General features: G+C 37.7%; 1 protein-coding gene across 3 annotated transcripts in view; it reads left to right on the forward strand.

Annotated features, from left to right (window-relative positions):
- Nucleotides 1–5,333: 5,333 nt before the first annotated feature.
- Nucleotides 5,334–27,816, forward strand: part of trrap (transformation/transcription domain-associated protein) — an 89,476-nt gene continuing 66,993 nt past the window's right edge. For all 3 annotated transcript variants that reach the window (XM_051914374.1, XM_051914375.1, XM_051914376.1), the window contains exons 1-28: nt 5,334–5,358; nt 6,719–6,899; nt 6,993–7,042; nt 7,127–7,237; nt 7,335–7,439; nt 8,682–8,765; nt 8,871–8,927; nt 9,013–9,138; nt 10,898–10,975; nt 11,611–11,699; nt 11,829–11,925; nt 12,038–12,176; nt 12,549–12,627; nt 15,446–15,680; nt 15,826–16,156; nt 17,095–17,192; nt 17,390–17,584; nt 17,713–17,904; nt 19,268–19,433; nt 19,775–20,031; nt 20,114–20,314; nt 22,863–23,014; nt 24,224–24,423; nt 24,958–25,175; nt 25,267–25,464; nt 25,548–25,808; nt 26,514–26,675; nt 26,766–26,862. In XM_051914374.1, coding sequence (XP_051770334.1) covers nt 6,800–6,899; nt 6,993–7,042; nt 7,127–7,237; nt 7,335–7,439; nt 8,682–8,765; nt 8,871–8,927; nt 9,013–9,138; nt 10,898–10,975; nt 11,611–11,699; nt 11,829–11,925; nt 12,038–12,176; nt 12,549–12,627; nt 15,446–15,680; nt 15,826–16,156; nt 17,095–17,192; nt 17,390–17,584; nt 17,713–17,904; nt 19,268–19,433; nt 19,775–20,031; nt 20,114–20,314; nt 22,863–23,014; nt 24,224–24,423; nt 24,958–25,175; nt 25,267–25,464; nt 25,548–25,808; nt 26,514–26,675; nt 26,766–26,862 — 4,078 coding nt within the window. In that variant the 5' untranslated portion in view covers nt 5,334–5,358; nt 6,719–6,799. The remainder of the gene's footprint in view (nt 5,359–6,718; nt 6,900–6,992; nt 7,043–7,126; nt 7,238–7,334; nt 7,440–8,681; nt 8,766–8,870; nt 8,928–9,012; nt 9,139–10,897; nt 10,976–11,610; nt 11,700–11,828; nt 11,926–12,037; nt 12,177–12,548; nt 12,628–15,445; nt 15,681–15,825; nt 16,157–17,094; nt 17,193–17,389; nt 17,585–17,712; nt 17,905–19,267; nt 19,434–19,774; nt 20,032–20,113; nt 20,315–22,862; nt 23,015–24,223; nt 24,424–24,957; nt 25,176–25,266; nt 25,465–25,547; nt 25,809–26,513; nt 26,676–26,765; nt 26,863–27,816) is intronic.

Here is a 27,816-nt window from a genome sequence, read left to right on the forward strand (position 1 = left end):
ACGCAAATCAGATTTTACTTTCTTACCTAAAAATTTGTTTTTGACTAAATTAATTTTTTCAGATACTTATACAACTTCTACTGTCTGATCATAGGGTGATGGTGGTCATGTATGAATTGCACCTTTGCTCATTTCTAATTGGTTAAACTAATTTTAATCTGAACACCGGTGTCCCCTATAGCTCACGTATGTTCTGTAACAACGGATGTGGGCAAGATGAAGTTAAATGAGATTTAGATTAGTTGCAGGTCGCTGTGAGAGGTCACGTGTCATCTGCAGTAAAATGGAAATCAAACAGCCAGTGCTGCATTATAAGCTTATAAGCTTATTCACACTGCTGTGGGCAGGCAACAATATGCGTTAGCTTTTGCCAGGTTACTCAATGGTCATGTCATCGTCAAACTGTTCAAAATGTCTAATAGGCCTACTTTAGTTTCAAATGTTTTAAAACAAATATTCCTAATTATATAAGTAGAAGAAATAAAATTAGAATACTATAATTATATTTATAAAAATATAAATAATTGAAAAAATATTAATATTGAATTACGTAACTAAACGTGGTGTGCCTTTGGACCGGAGCAGAGGTTTAACAGGATCGTGATCAGAACTTGGCTTATCACCAGAGCCACTGCAGAGAAAACTGATGCCGGGAACAGCCCAAGCGTATTGCTGAGCCTGGCAGAACTTTGACACCTTCCCAATGGTGGTAAGAACATACTGTCAAACGGACACTGCACAATTAATACTGTGTGTTAGAATGTGTTAGTTTCATATGGATACAAATGAATTGACAATCAGGACAAGATAGTATCAAGACAGAGACCTTTGTAAGTGGTAATGGAAATAAAGGAATAACCAGTCAAAAATAATTATTTTTATATAATTTTTAAAAATAATTTTTTAAAACTGACCATTGTGTTAATGGTGAGATCATCTGTACAGTATATTCTTTGGTTGTCCAGTTCATAAACAAATGACAATTTTGTTCACAAAAACTTAAGAACCCAGGAGTGACTGAATCTGTTTGACAGATTATTCACTGAATGAACTCACTGAGTCTGTTAGTAGGCTACTGAATAAATACGTGGCTTACTTGCTGGAAGGCGAGTACATATGGCGTATATTAGGCAAATATCCTTTGGTTAGTACAAAATGATGTTGGGCACAGTGGGCCATCATTGTGATTGTAAAAAATTGTAAACTGCAATTGTTACCTTAAAGGGTTAGTTCACCCAAAAATGAAAATAATGTCGTTTATTACTCACCCTCATGTCGTTCCACACACGTAAGGCCTTCATTCACCTTCGGAACACAAATTAAGATATTTTTGATTAAATCCGATGGCTCAGTGAGGCCTGCATTGAAAGCAATGACATTTCCTCTCTCAAGATCCATAAAGGTACTAAAAACATATTTAAAACAGTTAATGCGAGTTCAGTAGTTCTACCTTATTATTATAAAGCGACGAGAATACTTTTTGTGCGCCAAAAAACCAAAATAACCACTTTTCAACAATATAGTGATGGGCCGATTTCAAAACACTGCTTCGGAGCTTTACGAATTGAATCAGTGACTCCGAAGCAGTGTTTTGAAATCAGCCCATCACTATATTGTTGAAAATTCGTTATTTTGTTTTTTTGGCGCACAAAAATATTCTCGTTGCTCGGTGCAATGCCAAGGTCATTGGTAAATCACTTTGGATAAAAATAATCTGACAAATGTTGGCTATAACAATAAAATGCTGAGATCATTTTAAAATATCCTATATTCTTTATATAAAAAAGACCATTTTATCTTTTGAACTTAAAATTGGTTAAATATTTCTAACATCGAATGATAGACAAGACCTGCTTTGTGTAAGATTTAACTCCTGGTCCTGGATCCTCCACATTTTGAATGCCTAAGAAAAATCGGGCTGCAGCGCTTTGCGTCACTGCTTGTGAGCTGCAACCAATATAGCGCGGCCTATGTAGTCTAGTTCAAAATCAAATGACATTTATGAATCGATTCTTTAATTAATTATTCACAAAAACTTACCAGATTGAATCTGATTGATGGGTTATTCACTGAATGAACTCACCGAATCAGTCAGAGTGGATACTGAATAAATAAAATGACTCACTTACTGAACGGAAAACAAAAATTCATTCTCTCTGTTCCTGTGGATAATATATTGTCCTAGAATGCCTATTCTCTCTAAAAATAATATATTTTCTCTTTACCATATGCCTCAGATTTATGTCTTAGTTATCCTCATATCATAACTAAAAGAGAACAAATGCATTTTCTTTAATTCATATTTCACTCTAAAAGGTTTTTGGTGCGTCTAAAGATTGATTAGGCCTATATCTTTCTAGATGGGTGCTAGAATGAAAAGTTTTGGGAATCTGTGATCTTCTAGTGAACCTGTTTCAACTCATCAGATCATTAGCAGAGTGCGCATGAATAAAATTAGACAAATATTGTATCAAACAAGGTCCACACATCCAAATTGTGCAGTGCTGAAGTCCCTTCGTATGACCAGGGTTGGGAACCACTGCTCTAGGCGATTTATCCAAAAGTAGCCTGACATTACCCCATAGAAACGTAAATATAACTGAAAAGTTAGTCAATAAAATTTCAAGGAGAAACACATTAGTCCTTGCCCATGAATAGAGCGCTTAGATGACTAATAACATCTTATACAATCATGTTTCTGAGAAATGAAAAAGCCATTGAATAAACAAGGCCCTTCACAAAACATATCTAAATAAGTTGATGCACTCTGCAGAGAAAATGTTATCCAGATATTATATTTTGAGCCTGAAACCCTACACTCATTAAACTGAATAGATGAGAGGTCTGTTTACAGTGGCAACACATTTATGCTGTGAACCTGTGACCCTCTTTACAGCAAAATGTGAATCATCAGGTGTTCAGTGAACATCGCTGTGCTCTTACAGCCTCACACAGCAAGCACTCTAAATTTTAGATTTCAGTTCATTTTCTAGTTTGCCTCTCTTCCTTTACATCCACCTACCATAATGATGCATTGTCTATTTCTAAATGCATGCTATTGATCTTATTGTGAATTATTAATCCATGCATATGTTTAATTTTTAAAAATTTGTTTTAACCATATAATTTTTAATCAAAACTCCAACCTCCAGTCTCAACCTCCAGAAAACTGCTTAATGCCGCTGTGTGAGTGTTTCTAATAGAACAGCAGAGGAAGTGACTGCAAATTTGACACCTTTCTCTCATTTGACCAATGTAATTGTCACAATTTCCCCTGTGTTTCATGTGTTCTGTGTTGTAAGACTCTTATTTTGAAGTGTATTTTCTGTTTCCATTGTTTCCTGCGTTCACGTCCTGTGGTTTGTTCCTGTTTACCTAATTTCTAAAGCTGCCTTGTTTGTTACCATGACAATTCATTACACACCTGTTCCTTGTTAGCCACTTGTTTTTCGGTGTATACACTCTTAAAAATAAAGGTTTGTTTCCCATTTGGTTTTATGTTTCTTGTCTGGATCTCGTCATCCCTTTTTGGATTTGGATTTTTAATGTTTGGATTATCTTTGTTTGTGTTGATTCATCAATAAACTACTACAAATGGATCATCGCCTTTCCTCTTCCCTGTGTAACCGTAACAGTAATAAATCTCTCAATATTTTCTTCCTCTTTTGGAAAGTCATAGAAATGATATCATGGATTTTTTCTTTTGCTATATTGGGGCGAATAGGAGCGCAAAAATTGTATTTGTTGTTTCCATTTACCAAAGGAGTTTAACCAACTTTGACAGCTTCTGCTTCTGAGAACCCGGAAATGTGAAAAGAGTCAATTTGCATTAATTTAAATCTACAGGTGTGATTTTTTTTTTTCAATTCATGTAAAACTATCACATAAAACAGTTCACAGGTTCAGTGGGAGACAGGATTCCGTTTCTGCTTTTATGCTCCCAGCTTAACAGAGGGGCTATTGAAATGATAATGTGACCTTTCACCATCTGGGCTGTTGAAGCTCCACCAGGATTACATCTGCTACCACTGCTGTGATTGTACTCAATTAGTATGATTGGTAATATACAGCTGTGATGATGTGAAATTTATATATATATATATATATATATATATATATATATATATATATATATATATATAGGTATAGGTATATATATATATAGGTATATTTGTGGGTTTCTTATTAATGTCTGTTTTACATTCATTATATCAAATCATAAGTCTCAACATTTCACTGTCATGTAATTTATAGTGACCCCAAAAGTATATGAACACTTATTTGAATGTCATTACATTACATGACAAAATATTGAACCAAGTGGCATTTATCACAATTAAAAATATTATAAGCACACTTTTAATGCAAAAAAATGTTCATTCAAATTAATACAAAACTATTCCGGTTCTTAAATGTTACAGAAACATGCCCATTGTAATAAACTACACTTGCATAGGACAAGTGTGAACTTGAGGGGAACTAAATACATTCACTGAAATGTCCTTAAGTTCAGTTGTCAAAATCAAAACAGAATCACAAACACAGGGAATGAAATTACCTAAATGTTAGTTCTTCATTTAAGTTCTTAAAGTTAGTTCTTAACCAAATACATCCTAAATGAGTTTGTTTGATATTTCGTTATCTCTGCCACGAAATTCTGATGTTTTATTAGTGACTTTAATGGTCTTTTTAAGGATTAATACACCTGGATGAGTTTCGATGAGAATCCAGCTTTTCTGTCGCCCACAAGTGGTCACATATGTACCTGCATGTTATTTGCCATTAGATATATTTATTTAGCATCCTTTTTATTATCATAATTATTATGGATTCAGTAAAAAGCAGCACATCATTGCAGCTGATCTGTAAAGGATTTTCAGTGTCATTTATCCAATAGTATTACCTATAAATCCGATTCAACCTAAACGTGTCGATAAATTATTTTTTTTAAATAAATGAATTGTTTCTAAATCCCCCTGAATCGATTATTAAAATATTATGTTGTTTATTGGGGTGCCGTAACGTTAAATTAAACATTTTATATACCAGTTTAAATGAAAACTGGAAGACCATCGTTTTCGATGGTCTTCGCACGCCCTCTCTCTCTATGATATCCGTCCGCGTGGAACTATATTCCTATCTAAATGTGAAAATCACTGCTTGGAACACACCTCGGAAACCCAATTCCACTTGAGAAACACTAGTATAAATGCATACAATTCGCTTGATACGGTTTACAAAATATAACAATTCACACAATTAGTAAACAAAACAACGGCGGATTGATTTCAGCCCTTCCACTAAATTTCATTCGGTGTAGCGGAAGTTCATTTACAACTCCTTCCGGTCCCCTTGCTGGTAAGTTGGTGCTGTTTTTTTTGGGAGTAATTTTATAATTTAGATACATAACGAGTGCAGAAGTTTCTCATTAGCATTTTGTGCGAAAGAAAATCGACCCAGGTATTTGCACCAATTGAGGTAAAAAATTAAATTGTTGAGTTCTGCATGTGAAAAATGTCTTGCACTTGATATGGGTTAGCAGCCGGCTAGTCAGTTAGCGGCAGTAGGCTCTTTCTTTTGTAAATGGCCTGGTGTGCTGCTAGCTTATTATATACTATTGCAAACACAATCCTTTTCAGAAAGCGTAGAAGTCTCTGTTTCCGTGGCAGCTTTGTGATAGATAGGTTTATTTAGTTTTTAATATTAGCACTTTGGCTCGAGCGTATCATGTCATGTCAGTGAGCGTGACTGCAGTAGGCGTGTTGTTGCAGTTTGGCGCGCCCATTGCTTCCCCTATACTAGAGGTGAACTTATCATCTAGTCTGCATAAAACACGTTGTAAGTAATTGTGCTGGATGAGATGTAATTTTTTTTTTTTTTTTTTTTAGATCATTCTTGTTGTTTGCATTTGATAGTTATATAAATACATTGTCAAGTTACGTTTGTTTGTTTGTATGGCGCTGTAAACAAAACAGATTCAAACAGCCTTACAGTAATAACCAGGAAAAAAAAGCGTCAGTTTAGCAAAATTCTTCAGTTATGAAACAAATTCAGTTGTAATTACATTTTCAACTATAAAGCTGCTCTACAGACAAAAGACAAAATAGTGTCATTATTCAGCTCAAACTCGTCTTTATGTTTATATTTCTTTAAAAAGACCCACAGATATGACCATTCTAAAATTTAAAGGCAGCTATATATTTTCATGTATAAAGACCCAATTTTTATTGTGATGAATTACCATTAAAATGTGTAAAATAAATTTGAAAATATTTATTTTCTATTGTTACATTAAATTTTTTCTATTCACTATAGTACTGTAAGATGTGTTTATTTATATCAAATTCATATTACTGTATATTAATGTTTTATTATTTTAATCACATTTACGTATTTATTTTAATTATTTACACTTCTTTTTTGCCCTGAGTTTTGTAATGGACACCCTAGTCCACGAACCCTATTTTGCTGCAGACAAGGTGTTTACGTACAAATTACCGTGGTAATACTGTGGTTTTTTTTTGTGTGTGTAGATAGTACTACCGTTCATTTTTGACATGTGGTATTGTGTAAATACCATGGTATGTGAATTTGGCAATAATTCGGTACTACTACATTTGTTGAATACTGATATTGTACTATAGTATCATCACTGTTCTTGTTTGAGCAAGGCTGCTTAGTAAAATTGACCATTCCTCTTGTGTTTACTCGCCTAAAGATGTTATGAATTTCTACTGAGACGAGCGCAGACATTAGTCTGCCCCTATTCAGCGGAATCCTGTCTGTCCCGGCCGCCACCATGTCTTTCGTGCCCACCCCGAGCCCCACCGTGGTGGATCAGACGACCCTCATGAAGAAATACCTGCAATTTGTGGCGGCACTCACTGACAACAACACACGTGAGTCTATTTCCTTCTGCTTAAACTATTACTATGTTAGATGAAAGCGTTGTCTCTGCTTACTTGTGTGTGTTTCCTTCATTTAAACATCAGCGGATGAAACCAAACTGAAAATGATGCAGGAAGTCAGTGAGAATTTTGAGGTAAGCACTTATATTTTGCTTATGAAAAACTTGTAATGAAAGCTGCTTTCTAGTAGTAATTGATGTTACTCTCTTCCTCCTCAGAATGTCACATCCTCACCACAGTATTCTACTTTCTTGGAGCACATCATCCCTCGTTTCCTAACATTTCTGCAGGATGGAGAAGTGCAATTCCTTCAGGAGAAACCAACACAGGTGTCCTTTTTGATAAAAATCATATTGCTGTAGTCATCATCAAGGCCTCATTCCTGACATTTAAGTAAACTTGGGGTGTCTTTGATTCTTGTTATAGCAATTAAGGAAACTCGTCCTGGAGATCATCCACCGAATCCCAACTAATGAACATCTGCGGCCTCACGCCAAAAACATCCTCTCTGTCATGTTCCGCTTCCTTGAGGTCAGCTTTCTTTACCCGAATGCCATATTTCATCTGATATAAGGAAAATAGCTGTAGAATTCTCATTTTAGAGAGCATTTTATTAGACAAATGTTTGTTGTTGTTGCATTTTTGTTCTGTATTTACATAAACATGATCAGCAGAGACACAATGATGAGAGCGATGTGCTTTAGTCCAGAGAATGGTACTGTGTGTAAGATTGAGTGTGTGTGTGAGTGTATGTGTGTGTGAACTGTAAAGTACCAATAAGCCTGGGCGCTGAAAGTAAAACTGATAAGATCTGAGTGTCCAAATGCTGAACTGTGTCGATTTTGACTTGATCACTTAGTCCTTTTGAACAAAATACGGCAATATTATAGTAATAGCCTGATGCTATTATACTATAAATATATGCATATAAAATTTTTTTTTTTTTTTAGAATACACTAACATATAGACAGTTCATTTTGGGGTCAGTAGTATTTTATTTTTTTTTTTAAGAAAATAATACTTTTATTCAACAAGGACGCATTAAATTGATAAAAAGTGTCAGACTTAGATTAATATTAATTATTCCAAATAAATGCTGAACTTTTGATTAATCAAAGAATCTTGAAAAATGTATCTGGATTTCCACAAAAATATTAAGCAGCACGACTGTTTTCAATATTTATACTAATAAAAATGTTTCTTGAGCAGTAAATCAGAATATTAGAATAATTTCTGAAGGATCATGTGACACTGAAGACTGGAGTAATGATGCTGAAGATTCGGCTTTGTAATCGCAGCAATAAATTGCATTTTAAAATACATGAAAATGGAACACAGTTCTTTAAATTGTAATAATAGTTCACAATATTAATGTATCACTATATTTTTGATTAAATAAATGGTGAGCATAAAAGACTCCTTTTAAAAAATGTAAATTACTGACCCAAACTGACTGGTATTTTAGATGGTCTGAAAGCTATTATACATGGACTAAAAGCCACAAAACTCCAATTTTTATTTTATTAAGTCTTTAAAGGGTAATTACTTTTAAAGAGTATTCAAAGAGATGATTATTTAATTTAATTTATTTAGCAGGCACTTTTGTCTAAAGTGACTTAGAAATGAATCAGTGTTTATAGTAAACAATTTATTTTACATTTTATGTAAAACATCATTTTGTGTGTGTGTGTGTTTTTTTTTTTTTTTTTTTTTTTTTTTTTTATATAAAAGAATGGCTCTGACTGGTTTTTGCCTCTGTGTTTCATCATTTAGATTGAAAGTGAAGAGAATGTGCTTATTTGTTTACGCATAATCATTGAACTGCATAAACAGTTTCGCCCGCCGATCTCTCAAGAGGTGAGATGCATCCTTCTGGCACTCTGTGATGTTGACTAGCATTTGCATTTCCTGTGTTTCAAAACATGTTATTATTAAATAACATCTTCCTGCCAACTCTTACAGATTCATCATTTCTTGGACTTTGTGAAGCAAATTTACAAAGAACTGCCTAAAGTTGTGGTAAGCTGTTTTATCAAGAGTTAAATTTATAGTATTTGTTTGTGTTAAAGTATCTGTTTTCTGAACCTGTGTCTCTGTCTCTCAGGCGAGGTATTTTGAGAATCCTCAGGTTATAGCAGAAAACACAGTGCCTTCTCCAGAAATGGTGGGCATGATCACCTCGGTATTGGTGAAGACCGCACCGGAGCGTGAGGACAGCGAGACTCGGACGGTCAGTACACATGCTCTGTAACTGCAGCAGACCTGCACACAATCCTCATTATCTGAATAGTTTTGACAAATATGATCAGCAGAGACACAATGATGAGAGCGATGTGCTTTAGTCCAGAGAATGGTACTGTGTAAGATTGAGTGTGTGTGTGTGTGTGTGTGTGTGTGAGTGTGAGTGTGAACTGTAAAGTACCAATAAACCTGGGCGCTGAAAGTAAAACTGATAAGATCTGAGTGTCCAAGTGCTGATTTATGTGGATTTTCAGTTGGTCACTAATGCCGGGTACACACTGCATGATTTTCAAAGTCATCGGATTGCTGTTCTTCTCACACTACACGACTGACTGGGGTACCGTTTAGTTGCTGTTGTTCACATTACATGATGGATCGATGACAGGGGGTCACACATTACACAACATTTCAATAGGAAGAATCGCCAACAACTCGATCTGGTCTACAAACATGTTTCACAACCAAACACATGCAAGAAGTGATACAGGAAATGACGCAAGATCATGTTTGAGACAGGAGTTCTCGTGCAAGACTGGATTTCTTCCTGTTAAAATAATAGCCCGCAACAATCTTGTGATCAAAGTTGTCTGTGCGCTGATTTGCAACAAAAAAGAAGAATGTAAGGAAGAGAATGGTTGCTTGCAGAAGCCATGCTTGCTGATGGTTCTGTTGCAGGTCTATGACTCCTCTCCCTGATCTTTCCCTCACCCTGTATCTTGTTCTCTCATTGGCTGTAGGTTGTCGCTGATGTCATTTCCAGTCAAAATAATTTTCACACTGCAGGACGCTTGAGTCACAGGCAGATCTAAATATTTAACATGCTAAATATCTCATGGGCATCAGCGTTTCTCTCAGATCGCGTTTTTGATAATACGCACTATACAATTGTCGCTCACGTGAATGAGCGTCGATTTGCCTCAATTCAGGCATTTGTCGGCGATTCACTTTTTGTGGAAAAATCGTGCAGTGTGTACCCGTTATTAGTCCAAAATCTGGCAAAATAACAGTAATAGCCTAATCTTATACTCCAGATCTTTTTTTTTTTTTAAGCACATCCGTGTATATTGTAGTAACACCTGTATTGCGTCATCCAATCCCATGTGGTCAGCCGAAATATACCAGCTGATTTACATCTGGTAGTAACACATCAGTGTTTAACTGCATATTAAAAAGCAAATAACAGACATAAAAAGAAAATCTCTGCTTTTCCAAATTTCAATGGTTGTTTTATTTTTATACCTGATAAATGGCAATTTTTGTGCAGTGATTGATTGACAGGCAATAGGTAGTCTTTCACTGCTGTCTTGGATGTATCAAGTCAGAGTTTACGCTACAAATTGAATGTTGTCACATTTGTTTGTGACCACCACAATATGTGTATTCAGTCACAAAATGTTTTGAACCCTGATTGCACATGTATTTTGTGCCAACCACTAACATGTGTAAACTGTTTATGTTCCTTGAGTATTATAATGCAAATGACATTTTTTTTTGACACTAGAGGGCACCAAATTCCTGCTGATGAACTTTGTGCAAAGAGGCGCTAAATGCAGTTGCAGTTTAGCTCTTCTGAAAAGCTGTAAAGCTGTTTTGAAACAATATGTATTGTGAAAAGTGCTATACAAATAAACTTGATTTGAACTGACTTACTATCAACAAAGACAACTCCGTATAGGTGCTAAAAAGTTTTATGGTGACACCTGGTGTAGTTTCTCACTGGCCTCATCCTTCTCCTCTGTGTCCTCCAGCATACCATAATCCCCCGGGGATCGCTGTCACTCAAAGTTTTGGCAGAGCTTCCCATCATCGTAGTCCTCATGTATCAGGTGAGAGCCCATAAAAACATTCAATATGGATGTTTAGACATTTGGCTCATTTATAAAAAGTGTCGTCAATCATCTGAAACTGATACTTTCAAGCTAAATCCATTGTTTACTCAGACCTGGCACACTTATCAAAAGGATTGTTGTGATTAGATTTTTTTGCTTTTTTGTTGTTGTCATCATGAGCTTTAATTGTAAAGAACATCAGTTTTAATGTTTTGAGTCAGAAAATGGCAGTCTGCAGCTGTTAGGAAGCTACACTCAATCAAAACGCGGCTTTTGGTTTACCATCTCTACATGTTATCATTATACATCTGACCAGCAGGTGTATTTCTATTTTCTGCCTAAAATCTAGCACCCACAGATATCACAGATAATGCTTCAGAACTTGTTACGTGTTGTAGTGTCTTAAATCCTCAAGGCAGCTGTAAACCAAAGTTTTGCATTAAAAATTCCACTATAAAATTAAAATGCTTAGATGCATTGTTAGATCTATACTGGAATTTGCATTTGAGTCAGACTCAATTTCTGTAAATTGTACTTCAACACTGTGTACATTTCAAACAGGGGTCTGCTTTCTGTCTGTGGCCCACTGTTTTTGATACATAAATTGCTATTCTGTATGATGTCTTTCCTAGCTGTACAAACTGAACATTCACAACGTGGTGTCGGAGTTCGTGCCTCTTATCATGAACACCATCATGCTGCAGGTGTCTCCTCAGGCTCGGTCAGTGACCTCTCTCGTTTCGTTGGCTGTGTGGCGTTACATCACCGCTAATGCACTGAAATGAATTTCATAGATGCAATTTAATACATAGTGACATTTAAAGGTTTTTCTGGTTTCTGTCCATGACAGGCAACACAAGCTGTTCAACAAGGAGCTTTATGCAGATTTTATCGCCGCTCAGATCAAGACCTTGTCATTCCTTGCTTATATTATCCGGATCTACCAGGTAGCATGGCTCCCTAAAACTTAGCTTGGCCACCTGTTAATTAAACTTTTCTAAACTTGTTGTAATGCTGAAACAGTGACTAATGTGGCAATGTGAAACGTGTGTGTATCAGGACTTGGTTGGGAAGTACTCCCAGCAGATGGTGAAGGGGATGTTGCAGCTGCTGTCTAACTGCCCCCCTGAGACGGCTCACCTGCGGAAAGAGCTGCTGATCGCTGCCAAGCACATCCTCACCACAGATCTACGCAGCCGTGAGTCAGCCACCGCTAAACACTTTGCAGATTGTTGGCAGATATTCCCAAATAAGATATGCAAAGCGTTCGCTATTGTAGGAGCGCTCGCATCTGGTGTTAATTACACCACTGAGCTTCATGGGGTACCGCTTTGATATGTAGCGGCTGCATTCTCTTTGAGCTTCACCCCTCAATCAATAGCATTTGAGAGAGGAATCTGATACACTCTTCTAAATCATTAATCCTGTAGAGAAGGTTAAATGAATCGATGAAAAACTCTCACTGTTGAGACCTGACATTGATGTATCTCAGGGTTCATGGGCCCTTGAGCCGTTTTGGTTGGGCTTCAGAGCCTGCGATGGCATCTGATAAAGTCTGTTTGTGTTGCAGAATTCATTCCATGCATGGACAAGCTTTTTGATGAGTCGATACTCATTGGCTCAGGATACACTGCGAGAGAGACGCTAAGGTAAGAACGCAGATTAATCCCCCCCCAAGCTTATATGGTATTGTGCATTATAAGCAGTCTGTGCAATTTGCAGGGAACACATTTAACTTCCAAAGCATAGTAAGGTGCGTAGGCAGTGTTTCAAGGCATCGGAGATGCTCTTATGATGTAAAGGCTCTTTTCTAAGGCCAAATTCTAAGGTAGGATACATGCAGAGAAGACAATCCCAGAATGCATTGCGATGAGCAAGGTGAAAAAATTAATGAAGAATGTTGCCAAAGGAATATATATATATATATATATATATTTTTTTTTTAATTAACATTTAAACCACTTACAACATAAAACCAACCAGCCTGACACTTACAACAATAGGACAAAAACATGAAGAAAAAAATAATAAAATAATGAATTAAAGAAAGCTCTTTCTCTCTATAAATAAATAAATATATATGGGCGACATCTGACTCTCGAGTTGGGGGGAGCAAGAAAAAAATCTTTTTTTTTTTCTTTCTTTTTTTTTGCATGTACAAAATGTCGCAAATTATTTGCAGAAATTTTAAGCAAACAAGTTTAAGTTTGCTTGTTGTTTATTTACTCATTTATTTAATAATTCACTTAATTTTATTATCACGGGAAATGACGATATGTGAATCAGTGTCCGTCATTTTGCGAGCAACTGGTGATAAAGAAAAATGCCACGTCGCAATATTGAAAATATTTCCATTTTAAACCATGAAGGCGAGCCAGTGGATATCACACAAACAATGTGCAAACTTTGCATGTACTGCAATGTCCGAGTCTCTCCTGTCACTTGATGTTTCTCACGTGTTTTCAGTTGGCGCAAGCAAGAAACGTTTGCTAGACTGTGGACTAGCTTTGACTCTCTGAACAGTGGCCGCGTGCAGCCGAATTTTTATGACCACGGACTGTGCGCGTGCATGCGCCGAACGTGTCTTTCCGTGCTCAGGGGCAAAAGAATTCTCTTTGAAAGGCTTGCGCGCTCAACTGTGCGAGAGACGGAGCGGAACGAGGAAAATGAAGTTTACCTGGGCCTTAACCGCTCCAAATTGTAGTAGAATGGAGCTGACGGCTCACATCGGGAAAAATATTGTATAATGTCAGATCAATCCCCCCCTACTGTCGCCCGTGTATGTGTGTGTGTGTGTGTGTGTATATAATATAATATATAAAATATTATATTATATTATGTTTATATTCAATACACACACACCTCAAATATTGTAATCATATTATGAAGATATGGAGTTTACATTTTGACATTCTTCTGTTGACAAATATGTTGATTATAAATGAATGTACAATTCATTTATTACTGAAACTCTATGAATAAAAATATTAGGAGTGCATATTAAAATTATTGGCTGATACAGATAAGCTGATAATTTTCACGTGATTGATAATTGAAAAATGGATGATATTAAACTTTGTTTAAGGAGTAAATGATAAATAAATAATAAATTACATCAGTAGTTTTATATGCTAGTAATTTTTTTCAAGTGAGTAACCATTTTTAACCGTTGTTATTTGTGATTAACTTAAGTTTTAGATAATGGCAAAGATATCTCTTAAAAAGATTGCATTTACAAATTTTTAATTAGACTATGTAGTTTACTTTTTAGAGTATGGCATTGTTAGCTTGAAAACCTGCTAACACCAAACTCCAGTGAAATCAGTTGCAAGTTGTGAAAAGCACTGTTTAATTGACACTTGTTCATACTTCATTGTTGCCTAGGTAGAGGTAGAGGAGTCAGTCACTTATGAGGTTTTATTTTGGTTAGGTTGTCATCAAATGCAACGTATCAGAATTGATAGTTAATGGTGCTTGACTGAGCTGAGATGCCCCACTGGGCAGAGGATATCCAGGTGCCCATCTTCATGTGCCAGGCTGTCCTGGCATTGCCCACTCTCTGTCTCCCTGCCCCAGATGTCATATGCCTGCCAACACCACCTCTCTCTCATCCACGGCTTCCATCAGCCTTCAGCACGCAAATTTGGCAGGAATCTCAATCTGTCAAAGCCATTAGTGTCGTTTATTCTGAAACTTTGCCTGAAATCCCCCAAGTATCGACCCAAGATATTATCAACCAGGGTCAAGAGCTATTTGCTCTTTGAGGGTTGGTTTTTGATCAATTTTAGGCTGGAGGTTCTACACCACAAGAGCAGGGATGTCTGTACCAAGTCAATAGTACTATAAAATGACGCTACAATTCAAAAGTTTGGGTTTAGTAAGATTTTTTTTTTTTTAAGAAACTAATACTTATATTCACCAAGGACTTGATCAAAATGAACAGTAAAGACTTTTATAATGTTACAAAAGATTTCATATTTCAAATAAATGATGTGCTTTTGAACTATCATCAAAAGAAAAAAATATCATGGTTCCACAAAAATATTAAGCAGCTTCATATTAAACTGTTTTTAACTGTGATGATAATGAGAAATGTTTCTTGAGCACCAAATCAACACATTAGAATGATGAAACTATTGAAATGATGAGGTGAAACTCAAAAAACTAGAGTAATGGCTTCAGCTTTGTCATCACAAGAATAAATTACATTTTAAATAAAATATACTAAAATAGAAAACAGTTCTTTTAAATTGTAATACTATTTTACAATATTACTGTTTTTACTATAATTTTTGATCAAATAAATGCAGCTTTGAGCTTTTGAATGGTAGTGTATGTTTGTGAATAATCAAAAGCAGTTAAACATGGCTGTTTAATGAGGTATTTTGAGCATTTGAGTTTAACGAGGTATTCATGTAAACAAGTCATTATTGCTGTTGTCTAACAGTGAGTCTGGTGATGTTACAGGCCCTTGGCATACAGCACACTAGCAGACCTAGTACACCATGTTAGACAGAACCTTCCGTTGACGGACCTCTCCTTGGCGGTGCAACTGTTCGCTAAGAACATTGACGATGAGTCCCTTCCCAGCAGTATCCAGACCATGTCCTGTAAGCTGTTGCTAAACCTCGTAGACTGCATTCGATCCAAGAGCGAACAGGAGAATGGGAACGGCAGAGACATTCTCATGAGAATGCTGGAGGTGAGATAGATCACATTAGCCCATGTAAACTATGTTGTGATTGTGATTACAGTGGGCTACAAAATGCCACTGACTGGCCATATGTAAATGCATTTTTAAAGCACAAAAACATTGATCTGACATTATACAATTTCTATATCCTCAGGTTTTTGTGTTAAAGTTCCACACCATTGCACGGTACCAACTGGTATCCATCTTTAAGAAGTGTAAGCCCCAATCAGAGATGGGTGTGGTGGACTCCGGGGCATTACCAGGAGTCCCAGCAACCCCTACTGTAGCTACACCCGCCTTACCTCCACCTGCACCCCCAACACCTGTCACCCCTGCACCACCTCCGGCGACGCCTTTTGATAGACCTGGCGAGAAGGAGGACAAACAGACCTTCCAGGTGTCCGACTGTCGCAGTCTGGTGAAGACCCTCGTATGTGGAGTGAAAACTATCACATGGGGCATCACTTCTTGTAAAGCTCCTGGAGGTGAGATGGACGGACATTCTTGGCTTTAGATTGGCCATGTTCACACAGCAGCAGAATACGGTTGTCAGTGCTGTATTTGAGTCCTTAATATGGTTATGTTCACACACAGCGCGGTTATTTACGGGAGTGACAACCGCATTCTATAACCGAACTCACACCCGTAAATTTTCATGACTCACAACCGCGTTCTCGGAATATTCGCGCTGTGTGAACGGAACCGCACTGGACATCTAGTCGTCTGTCATACAGTGCGAGAGAGCCGGTGTTTTGTGTGTGGTTTCGCTTTCGGTAACTTACAGCGACGGAGATACGAGCTGTGCGTCATCTTAAGGTGTTAGATCCAGTCACTGTTCTCCACCGGAGCGGCTCCCGTCAGTTTTGTGTTTCTTTTCCAAATTCAAATGCTGTGTCATGCGCGAGACATCTCAAAGGACGTGACACGCGTGTGCAACACTTAAAGACTTGCGTGTTTACATGCTGCTGTTGGTTAATGAAGTTTTTATGGATGAACTTGCGGTTCAGTTAGTCTCTTGTCATGTCAAAAGTGATAATACTTTTCGGTTTTATGGACCTCGCCATCTTTAATATTAAGTTGGTCACTGTCGTTATGGTTACTAGTAAGAGAATACGGGCTTGACTGTCGCTGCACGTTCATACAGGCAGTGTTCCAGACGCTACTGTAAGTTGCTGTGTGAACGAGACATTTCAAGACTCTCACTTGTAAGTAAATGCGGTTGTCAATCCCAAAAATTGACCGTGTGAACGTGGCCAAAGTCATTAAATATTAGCTCTGTTTAACATTTTCTTTTGTCTGGACTATATTGATCTTTTTTGAATCTTTGTGGGGCATCTCAAAGTTATTGAAGAGTTAGTTCTGCTCAATATTTCTATTTAAATAATTAAGTTGGGCATTAAATGTTGGTATTGTTGTATTTCAGAGGCTCAGTTCATTCCCAACAAGCAACTCCAGCCCAAAGAGACACAGATCTACATCAAGCTGGTCAAATATGCCATGCAGGCCTTGGACATCTACCAGGTACGACCGTCCACTGATTAGTGCAGATTAGCACACCAAAATCCTCAAACATTCATCTAAATTTTCTGATAGAATAGTAGAGGTGTGTCCAGTTATGTTGCCATATCTGAGTGTAATACAGTCGGTTTGCTTGAGAGCACATGATCCCGAGAGCTGAAGTTTACAGCTTATCACAGAGCCAACCCCCTTTTGGCTAGGTACAGATTGCCGGCAATGGGCAGACGTACATCCGTGTGGCTAACTGTCAGACGGTGCGGATGAAGGAGGAGAAGGAGGTTTTGGAGCACTTTGCGGGAGTCTTCACCATGATGAATCCTCTCACTTTCAAAGAGATCTTCCAGACCACCGTTCCATACATGGTGGAACGCATATCCAAGAACTATGCCCTACAGGTACTGGTGCTGCAGTTTTAATTCACTGCAGAATTGAATTGACAGAGTGACTTTATTGGTTTTTTTAAGGCTTTTTCTTTCTGCAAAATACATTGACCGTTGATATGACATGTTTAATCCTTTAATAGATTGTAGCAAATTCATTCCTGGCTAACCTGACCACCTCTGCACTGTTTGCCACCATCCTCGTGGAGTATCTGTTGGAGCGTCTTCCTGAGATGGGCTCCAATGTGGAGTTATCAAACCTCTATCTCAAACTCTTCAAACTGGTCTTCGGCTCAGTCTCTCTCTTCGCTGCTGAAAATGAGCAAATGCTCAAGGTGAGCATTGTCTTATGCACATGCAGGTTTATAAAGTAAATTGTAGCCTCTATTGTTTTTGAGCTGGCTAAGGTGCTTATTTAGATTATTGAGTAGGTAATTCACAATTTTTTCAGAGCGATTGGATAGAGGGATCGCTCACACCCTCCAAGCTCTGATGACACTGTGCTGTCTAACGCCTCAGCGCCAGTAACCGTGCTGCATTAATTTTAATGCGTTCTGTCAGCTCCTCTGATGAGAAATGACACTTGTGCCTCAGATTGACAGGAAAGACCAAAGTGAAGGTCACTGTGAAATAGTGGAAAGGAAGAAGCTTCTATATCTCACTTCCCATCAATCCTGTTGCCCACTGAAATTATCATCATATCAGTGTCACTGTTTTGAAATAGTTTTTTTTTTTTTTTAAGCTGGTTGCAGTTTACTTTTCACTATTTTTACACATACTCGTTTGTTTCACTATATTGGAGAGGACTTTGACATTGCATTTTATGTCAGGTTAATGATATTTTCTATTGCCTAACCTAACCCCTACCCCTTAACGCAACCCTAACCCTAACAGAAACATGTACAAAACACTAGATTTATATAAAAACATGTTTTGGCTGATTTATAAGCCTTTTTAACTAGTAAGGACTAGTAAAATATCCGTAATATTTCACAATATAAGTGAGGACATTTCGCTTTCACAAGTGTTGCCAAACCTGTAAACACACACGCATACATTACTGTTCAAAAGTTTGGGATTATTAAGAGAGAGATATATATATATATATATATATATATATATAATTTTTTTTTTAATCAAAATAGTACTTTAATGCAAGGATGCATTAAATTAATCAAAAGCGACAGTAAAGATATTTATGATATTGCAAAAGATTTTTATTCCAAATAAATGTCTATAATAATGCTGTTACAATGTTTTTGGAACTAAATGAGAATAATGAAATGATTTCTGAAGGCTTACATGACACTGAAGACTGGAGTAATGGCTGCTGAAAATATAGCTTTGCCATCACAGGAATAAATTACATTTTTAAATATATGAAAATAAAAGTTTCACAAATGTTTTTTTTTTTTTTTTTTTTTTTTAATCAAATAAATGAAGCCTTATAAGCATGAGACATTTCAAAAACATTTAAATGTTTTACCAACCCTAAACTTTTGAATATGTAAGTGGCTGTCAAATGCATGTATAGTATAGTAATAAATATAACTATTGTCAAATATACGCCAATCAATCTGTCTGGCCAGTTTATCACTAAAGCATTGTTATTCACACTTACTTACAATGACGATGACACAGAAGTTTTTTTTTTTTTTTTTACTTCTAAAGAATATATTGAATCCATGTCTTTCACAGCCTCACCTTCATAAAATAGTGAACAGTTCCATGGAGCTGGCTCAATCTGCCAAGGAGCCCTATAACTACTTCCTGTTGCTGAGAGCCCTGTTCCGCTCTATAGGAGGGGGCAGCCATGACCTCTTGTACCAGGAGTTTCTGCCTTTGCTGCCTAATTTGTTGCAAGGTGAGTGAGATCACTAACCTTAAGTTATTTCAGAACAGTAGTTCTCAAATGGTGGATCACGACCATTCTGAAAAGGTCACGGACAGTAAGTAAAAAAAAAAGTGCTAAATGCAAAAACAAAATATAGCAAACCTTATAAATGAATATGAGTATCTTCTCTTCATATATCTTCTGTTGTTGGTGTCAGACCAAAATCAGTTTAGAACCACGTCTTTAAAAAATAAATAAATAATTGAAGTGAACTGAATTATTTATTAATTTTTTTACCACGAAAAACCACTAAATAAACTAAAAAACGGAATGACCGCTCTGAGTATTGATTCTTTGTGTCATCTCTTTAGGTTTGAACATGTTGCAGAGTGGCCTCCATAAGCAGCACATGAAAGATCTGTTTGTGGAACTGTGTCTCACTGTCCCTGTGCGACTGAGCTCTCTTCTGCCCTACCTGCCCATGCTCATGGACCCACTGGTGTCTGCACTCAATGGTTCCCAGACTCTAGTAAGCCAGGGCCTGCGCACACTGGAGCTCTGTGTGGACAACCTGCAGCCTGACTTCCTCTATGACCACATCCAGCCAGTCCGAGCTGAACTTATGCAGGTAAAACCATTGACCTGTTACCTTTGATCTGACAGAGGCCTTAGGGATGATTCAAATGTTTTCTTAATGCCTTTATGAACAGGCATTATGGCGAACGCTCCGTAACCCTGCAGAGACCATCTCCCATGTTGCTTACCGTGTGCTGGGCAAGTTTGGAGGAAGTAACCGGAAAATGCTGAAGGAGTCACAGAAGCTGCAGTATGTGGTGACTGAGGTTCAAGGCCCCAGCATCAAGGCAGAGTTCACCGACTGCAAAGCTTCCATTCAGCTGCCTATGGAGAAGGTGATTTAATTAAATAAATATATGCCCTGCAGGTTTCAAAGTGAAGCATGGCACTATGTTCATTTACATGTGCAAATGACATTACATTACATATGCGCTCATGTAAATGAACACAGTGCCATGCTTCACTCAGAAACCAGCATTTATTTGCCTAAAAACAATGATATAAAAATAAAAGTGTGATGGTTTAATGTTTGAAAATGAAGATATATAGTGCAACGTTTTGTTTTTCTGCTTTATATGTATTGCAGTATCTTGCAATGTCATGTCAGTTTTTTTCATGAAACACAAAAAAGATATTGAATAATGTGCCAATTTTGTCCAAATAATGACAGGTTAATGTAATTTTGATATGGCAAAAAAACACCATAAAAGTGGTCCATATGAGTCCTCCAAAACCAAATGATAACTTGTGTGCAAAGCCAGGTCAAAATTCAAGCGTGACTTCAGAAGACTTGGAATATAGTGCACAAGTAATACAGATTACTTTTTTTTTTTTTTTTTTTTTTTTTTTTTAATTTCTTTTATTTTGGAGTTTGTCAGCAGGGGATCGAATTTGGTTTAATTTCATGGAAAAGAATGCCCAATACATTCTTCAACATTTTGTCCTTTGGGCTTCAAGTGACATTTTCATTTATGGTTTAATTATTCCTTTAATAGGAAATTGATAAATCTATTCATATAAAATAGCGCCTTTTCAGTGCTGAAGAGATTTGAATTTGAGGTTGATTTGAGATGAATCCACTAGTGTTGGTTGTATTTAAGAACCATAAGAGGCTATGTCATGTTTTTGAAAACACAGAACCACTGCGGCATACGTAAACACTAATTTTGGTTTCTGGCTTGCATCTCTATAAACCGTAACAAATCCACTTCCTTTTATGTGTCAATTTGCTCTCAATATGTGTGTGAGAGGGATGGGTAGGTTCAGGGGTTGGAAGAGGGATTCTCGTCATGTAATGAATCCTTGTCAAAGTGTAGTGTGTGCAGAAAGACATCATCTTCCCCAGGTAATTAAATAGATCATCAGGCTGTAAGCTGTGTTCATCTCTTCCCTCCTGCCCACCCCCCTCTAATCAATCTCTCCCTGCTGTGCAGACGGGATTATTTACTCCAGCTAATGGCCTTTCCTGCTGCTCGTCGCTGCTTGGGAAAACGCAAACTGTCATTTCTGTAATTGTGTTCACTCCACAAAGATGGATGCTACCGCCGTTGTGCCGTCGCTGCTTAATTTCATTTGCATGCGCCCTATGGTTGCCGCAGGCGGCAGCTGCTGTTTGCAGCCGCCCAGAGCTCAGCGATGTGTTTGGATCGAGACAGACAACAACTCATTCTGTCCCCCATAGGACCGGCCTTCACTCTCGAAGCATGCTTACTTGTTTCAATATGTGTGGGAATCAGTTCACAAGCACAGTTTGATTTGAACTCCAGCCAAACTGAGCCGTCTTCCCATTTAATATGAAGCCGTACTTCATTCCTTCTATCTAGGAACCCAGACGTTTGTAAATGAGAGCTAATGCTGCGTAGTTCAAGGAAGTTCTCTACGCATCTTCTCCAGTCAGAGACAGATTGTCTCCCATCAGTGCTGATGGGCTCTCTGCATGATTGCTTGATTAATCCTGCCCATATTTATCTGATTTCCAAGCATCATGGTATTAAACAAAATTTAAACATTCAGACATGGTGTCAGAGTTCATTACAAGGGGTTCCTTGGCTTGTTTTCTTGATGGCACTGAAGAGGAACAACAATTTACTGTGAGGGGGAAAATTCCCAAAGAGTTTTAAAGAAAAACTCATGCTTTTATATATAATACACACACATACATTTTTAGGGGCCAGGCCTCCACTGTAGAGGCCTTGAGCTTTTGAAAAATGACATGGTTTGTGTAGAGGGACCTCTTGGGAATAGAACATGTGTACAAGGTTATGTGACATTTATAATAATGTCTCAACAAGGCAGAACAGCTCAGGACCCTCAGGAATTGTAAAACAGTGCTGAACTGAGAAGTATGGCCCTCTTTTCCACAGCCAATGTGCCACTTACTTCACCTTTTCACAGAGCACATCGGTATTAAGAGCTGGTTTTGGGGTTTCTGTCTTGAAATGACCTGCATGGCTGTCAGTGGTCACACTGTCTTTGGCAATAATTCATTCAGACAGCCCTTTCTGTGTCAAGCTGCCTTTTCTATCCTTGAATCTTACTAATTAGCTCATCTTCTCCCTCGACGTGTCTTGCCACTTTAGCTTGTCTCTTTATAATTTAAGGGTTTAAGAGGCATCTAATCACTGCAGAATGTTTTAATGTTTGATGGGTCTTTAAGTGTCATCACAGAAAATTTCACTCAAGCGAGGGAGATTAGTGTCGTATAAATGTGCAACGTAACTTGAATAAAAATGAAGTGTGATCATATGTAATTTTGTGATGAGATTTTTATCACTTTAACTAGATTTTTGTGTTGTAAATGGGATGTATTAAGCTGTTTAATGTTATTTTTGATGCGTATGTTTGGTCCACTAATTCTTAATGCTGTTCTCCTGATGTTTTTAGGCTATTGAGACTGCACTGGATTGCCTAAAGAGTGCCAATACTGAGCCATATTACAGACGACAGGCCTGGGAGGTGATCAAATGCTTCCTAGTGGCCATGACCAGCCTGGAGGACAACAAACATGCCCTTTACCAGCTCCTCGCCCATCCCAAGTAAGACAACCATGTTTCATGCACTGGCACCTGTGTGAATAGCTCAATATGTTTATGTTGTGAATAGCAAAATTTTTTTAATTAAAAATCTCAGACTTATTACGGTTATATTGTTATCTAAATGTTAGAAGGCCTTGTGTTTTGCATAATGGCTCGTCCTGACAACAAGAGTCTCCGTTTAAAAAAAAAAAAAAAAAAAAAAGAAAGAAAAACAAAACAGAATAAACATATTTTTAATGTAGTGAATTTTTTTTTTTTTTTTTTTTTTTTTTTGTGCGCAAATATAGCATTTTTAAAAAAACAAAAACAAAAAACAATTAATCGAGGAAATAATCTGCATATCATTATCAAAATAACCATTAATTGCAGCCCTATTCCTGTACACTCTTGAGGGTGAAATGTGCCTCTGCATTTTTCACTGTTTTTGCTATGTTTGCAGCTCCTCTGGGCCTCATCCAGCCTGGCCGCCACTGTCTACAGTGTTCAAAGAGCTAATTACTCAGAGCCGTTTCTACTGGCTGGGCAAGAGGGTCACATAACAGAGTCATTGATCTCCACGCTGAGGCTAATTGACTGTACTTTATCTGTTTACCCCAAAAGCCAGTCGTACGTGCCCCTTTCTGAAATAACTGGGTGTCAGTTATATGGGAAGAGAGCCGCTGTCGCTGTCAGATGTCTTGATTCATGACATCTTCTCTCCCTCTTTCAGTGTGGCACACTGTGCTGGTCATCATGAAAAGGGCCTTTTTCAGAAGGCGGAATGCCCTCTTAATATCGCAAATGCCAGGCCGGATAATTGAGTCCCATTCAAGTGGCAGCGTTATGAATTTGAATTGATCTGACCGCTCTCTTTGGCTCAGTCCTCTCCCTAAGCCAAGCCTTTTAAATAGCGATAATGAAATGGAGCGATCCATCACCACTGCTACCGGCTTTGGCATTATAGAATGCAAGCTTGAGGAAGGATAAAACACTCACTCCATCACTGTGCTGCTATCAGCTGGGGTAAATAACCAAACATGAGACAAAATGTCAGCCAGACACAAAGCCAGACTCCCATGGGGCTCAGCTGTCCAAACACAAAAGCCTTTTATACTCGGTAATCAAATCAAATTGCCTGATTGGGTTATTCAACCTCAGGCTCTTGTAATGGAGCGAGTTCATGGATGCAATGCGAATTATGAGCTAAATCCCTTTGCTGGTTTTCAACAGCTTCACAGAGAAGTGGATCCCTAACGTGATCATCTCCCACCGGTACAAAGCCCAGGACACCCCAGCACGCAGGACGTTCGAGCAGGCCCTAACGGGGGCATTCATGTCTGCGGTCATCAAGGATCTCAGGCCTAGCGCTCTGCCTTTCGTTGCCAGCTTGATCCGCCATTACACCATGGTTGCAGTGGCTCAGCAGTGTGGTAAGGAATCCATTTGCCTATGTGCTAATGTCATCGATATTGAAGTTCAATCTTAAAGGGTTAGTTAACCCAAAAATGAAAATTGTCATTAATTACTCACCCTCATGTCGCTCCAAACCCGTAAGACTTTAGTTCATCTTCGGATTGCAAATGAAGCTTCAAACACAGCACGTTTGAGCTTCCAGAAGAGTTTTGTTCTCACGTGTCATTGAGGTTCGGTTGCTTATGTTTGCTCATCAAAGTTTATATGTGAATAAAAGCCAAAGTTAGATCTGTTCATCATATAAAGCGACCGTGTCTCTTCAGAAAATTTGGACGAAACCACTAATTCATATGGATTAGTTTTCCGATCTCTTTTTGAAGTGTCAAAGTTTCATTTGTGTAGGCTGTCTATGGAAGGACAGAAAGCTCTCAGATTTCATCAAAAAGATCTTTATTTGCATTGCGTAGATAAACGAAAGTCTAATACATCAAAAAGTCAAAACATCAGAAGTGCACTCAGGTCATCACATAACATTCAATTTTCTGCCCTAGGTCCCTTTTTGCTGCCATGCTACCAGTCAGGCAGCCAGCCCAGCACAGCCATGTTCCACAGTGAAGAGAACGGCTCCAAAGGCATGGACCCTCTCGTACTGATCGACGCCATCGCCATCTGCATGGCTTATGAGGAGAAGGAGCTGTGCAAGATTGGGGAAGTGGCACTTGCTGTCATCTTTGATGTTGCCAGCATTATCCTAGGCTCCAAAGAAAGGGTGAGGTTTTCACTAGATATTCATTTTCCCACAAACCCTTTTAGAAGACAGTAGGATTTTCTGTTGAAACTCGATCTGGTTCTTTTTTCAGGCATGCCAGCTGCCGTTGTTCTCCTACATAGTGGAACGACTGTGCGCATGCTGCTATGAGCAGGCCTGGTATGCTAAGCTAGGTGGAGTGGTGTCCATTAAGTTCCTGATGGAGAGGCTTCCTCTGATCTGGGTGTTGCAGAACCAGCTCACTTTCCTCAAAGCTCTGCTCTTCGTCATGATGGACCTCACAGGAGAGGTACAAACACTTTCTAATGTCATTAGAAATCATTTATCTTTGGGTTACCTGCACAAACTTTTGTATCCCATAATGTCTCTCAGGTGTCTAACGGTGCAGTTGCCATGGCAAAGACCACGCTGGAGCAGCTGTTAATACGATGTGCCACTCCTCTTAAGGATGAGGAGAAGACTGAAGAGCTTCTGTCTGCCCAGGACAAATCCTTCCACCTGGTGACCCATGACCTGGTACGAGAGGTGACCTCCCCCAATTCCACTGTCCGCAAGCAGGCCATGCACTCTCTGCAGGTTCTGGCTCAAGTCACAGGCAAGAGCGTCACCATCATCATGGAGCCTCATAAAGAAGTGAGTATGATATACTTCAATACGATTATAGCAAGAATTTCTTTGCTGGCTCAGTCAGATTTTTACTTGCCCTGCCAACATTTTCACTGGCCCCACCATTAAAAATGATATATTTTATTATTAAAAACATTTTTATTTGTTTGGAAAAAAATTAATTATTCATAAAGTTTTCTCTAAAATAGAAATTATTTGCAAATAAAATTAATTAAAATGATTAAAATTAAATATTCATTTATTTAAAGTTTTCTCTGCTCAAATAGAAACCATGTATTAATTAAAATTAAATATAAATTTTAAATGTACTTTTTTTTTTATATTTAAAAATATAATTTATTAGGTTGCAACAGTAGATGGGAAATATACTACTAAAATTTAACTCCAATTCGTGAAGCAATTTTTAGATGTTATCCTGCTAAATAGTTATATTTATGAGGTATTTAAATCAGGAGAATTCATGGCCACAATTTTCAATGTTTCACAGAAAAGCAATTTTCTATTGCTATTTTTTATTTTACAAGACAATACATGCTTATATTCTATAAGATTAGATAACACTAGACTGTCCAAGTGACCTTTCCATCAACTCTCTCAACACGGGCCCAGGGCTGTAACACAATTCTTATTGTTAACTCCTGCAAGGAAGCAACATTAGGTTAACTTCCTTCCTCTATTTAGGGAAAGTTTAAAACTTCTTATTTCCTCCAGGTGCTGCAGGATATGGTTCCTCCAAAGAAACACCTGCTGCGGCATCAGCCTGCCAACGCTCAGATCGGCCTGATGGAGGGCAACACCTTCTGCACCACCCTGCAGCCCCGCCTCTTCACCATGGACCTCAATGTGGTGGAGCACAAAGTCTTCTACACAGAGGTCGGTCTGAAACTCTGCACTAAAGTGGGTAATATGTATACATTAACACATTGATGCTCTGTGAACTTCCTTTCTGAAATCCTTTCACAGTTGCTGAACCTGTGTGAAGCTGAAGATGCTGCCCTGATGAAGCTGCCCTGTTATAAAAGCCTTCCTTCACTTGTGCCCCTACGTATTGCCGCTCTTAGTATGTGCTACTTTTTCATTCATATATACAAGAACTTTAAAAGCTCTGTTCCAAAACATAGTAGGCTGCCTTGCTGTTTTCTGCCTACACAGATAGCTGCCTTCTAAGGTAGCATCCTAACTGAAATGGAACCTGATAAGAACCTGGAACCTGATATTGATTTTGAACACTTTAGAGGCAGCAACTCTGTATGTTATATAAATAAAACTCCTCGCACAAATCGCGTAGGAGGATTGGCTCTCAGCTGGTTGGAAATGTTTGTTGTTAGCATGTTGCTAAAGTAAAGTAGTCCATGTTTAATTAGATTTAATTTGTTTTATTGATACTTTGTGTACTTGCACTACAGTTCAAATGTTTGGGGTCAGTAAGAATTTTGTTTTAGTGTTTTTGAAAAGTCTTATGCTTGGCAAAGCTGCATTTATTTGAAAACAGAAATATTATTTATTTGAAAACAGAAATACTGTAAAATATCATTACAATTTAAAATAACTATTTTAATATATTTTTAAATGAAATTTGTTCCTGTGATGGCAAATTTTCAGCAGCCATTACTCCAGTCTTCAGTGTCACATGATCCTTCAGAAATCATTCTAATTTGATGTTCAAGAAAGATTTTTTTTTATGATCACTGCTCAAAAGAGTTGTGCTGCTTAACTTTTTTTTGTAGAAACTGTTATTTGAAATAGCATCTTTTGTAACATTATAAATGTCTTTACTGTCACTTTTGATCAATTTAATGCATCCTTGTTGAATAAAAGTATTAATTTCTTTAAAAAAAAACAAAAAAAACAAAAACATTTTGACTGATAGTGAACATTTATCTTAGTCTGCATTTGTTGCAATGCATTTTGGTATTGCATTCTCTGCTGAGGATATGCAGTGCTGCCTTCAAAATGTGTTCAGAAATGTGCCTGTGGTGCCTTAACATGCTGCTGCCTACATAGGCAGTTCACT

The sequence above is a fragment of the Ctenopharyngodon idella genome, chromosome 12 (genome assembly GCF_019924925.1).
Source record: "Ctenopharyngodon idella isolate HZGC_01 chromosome 12, HZGC01, whole genome shotgun sequence".
NCBI lineage: Eukaryota > Metazoa > Chordata > Actinopteri > Cypriniformes > Xenocyprididae > Ctenopharyngodon > Ctenopharyngodon idella.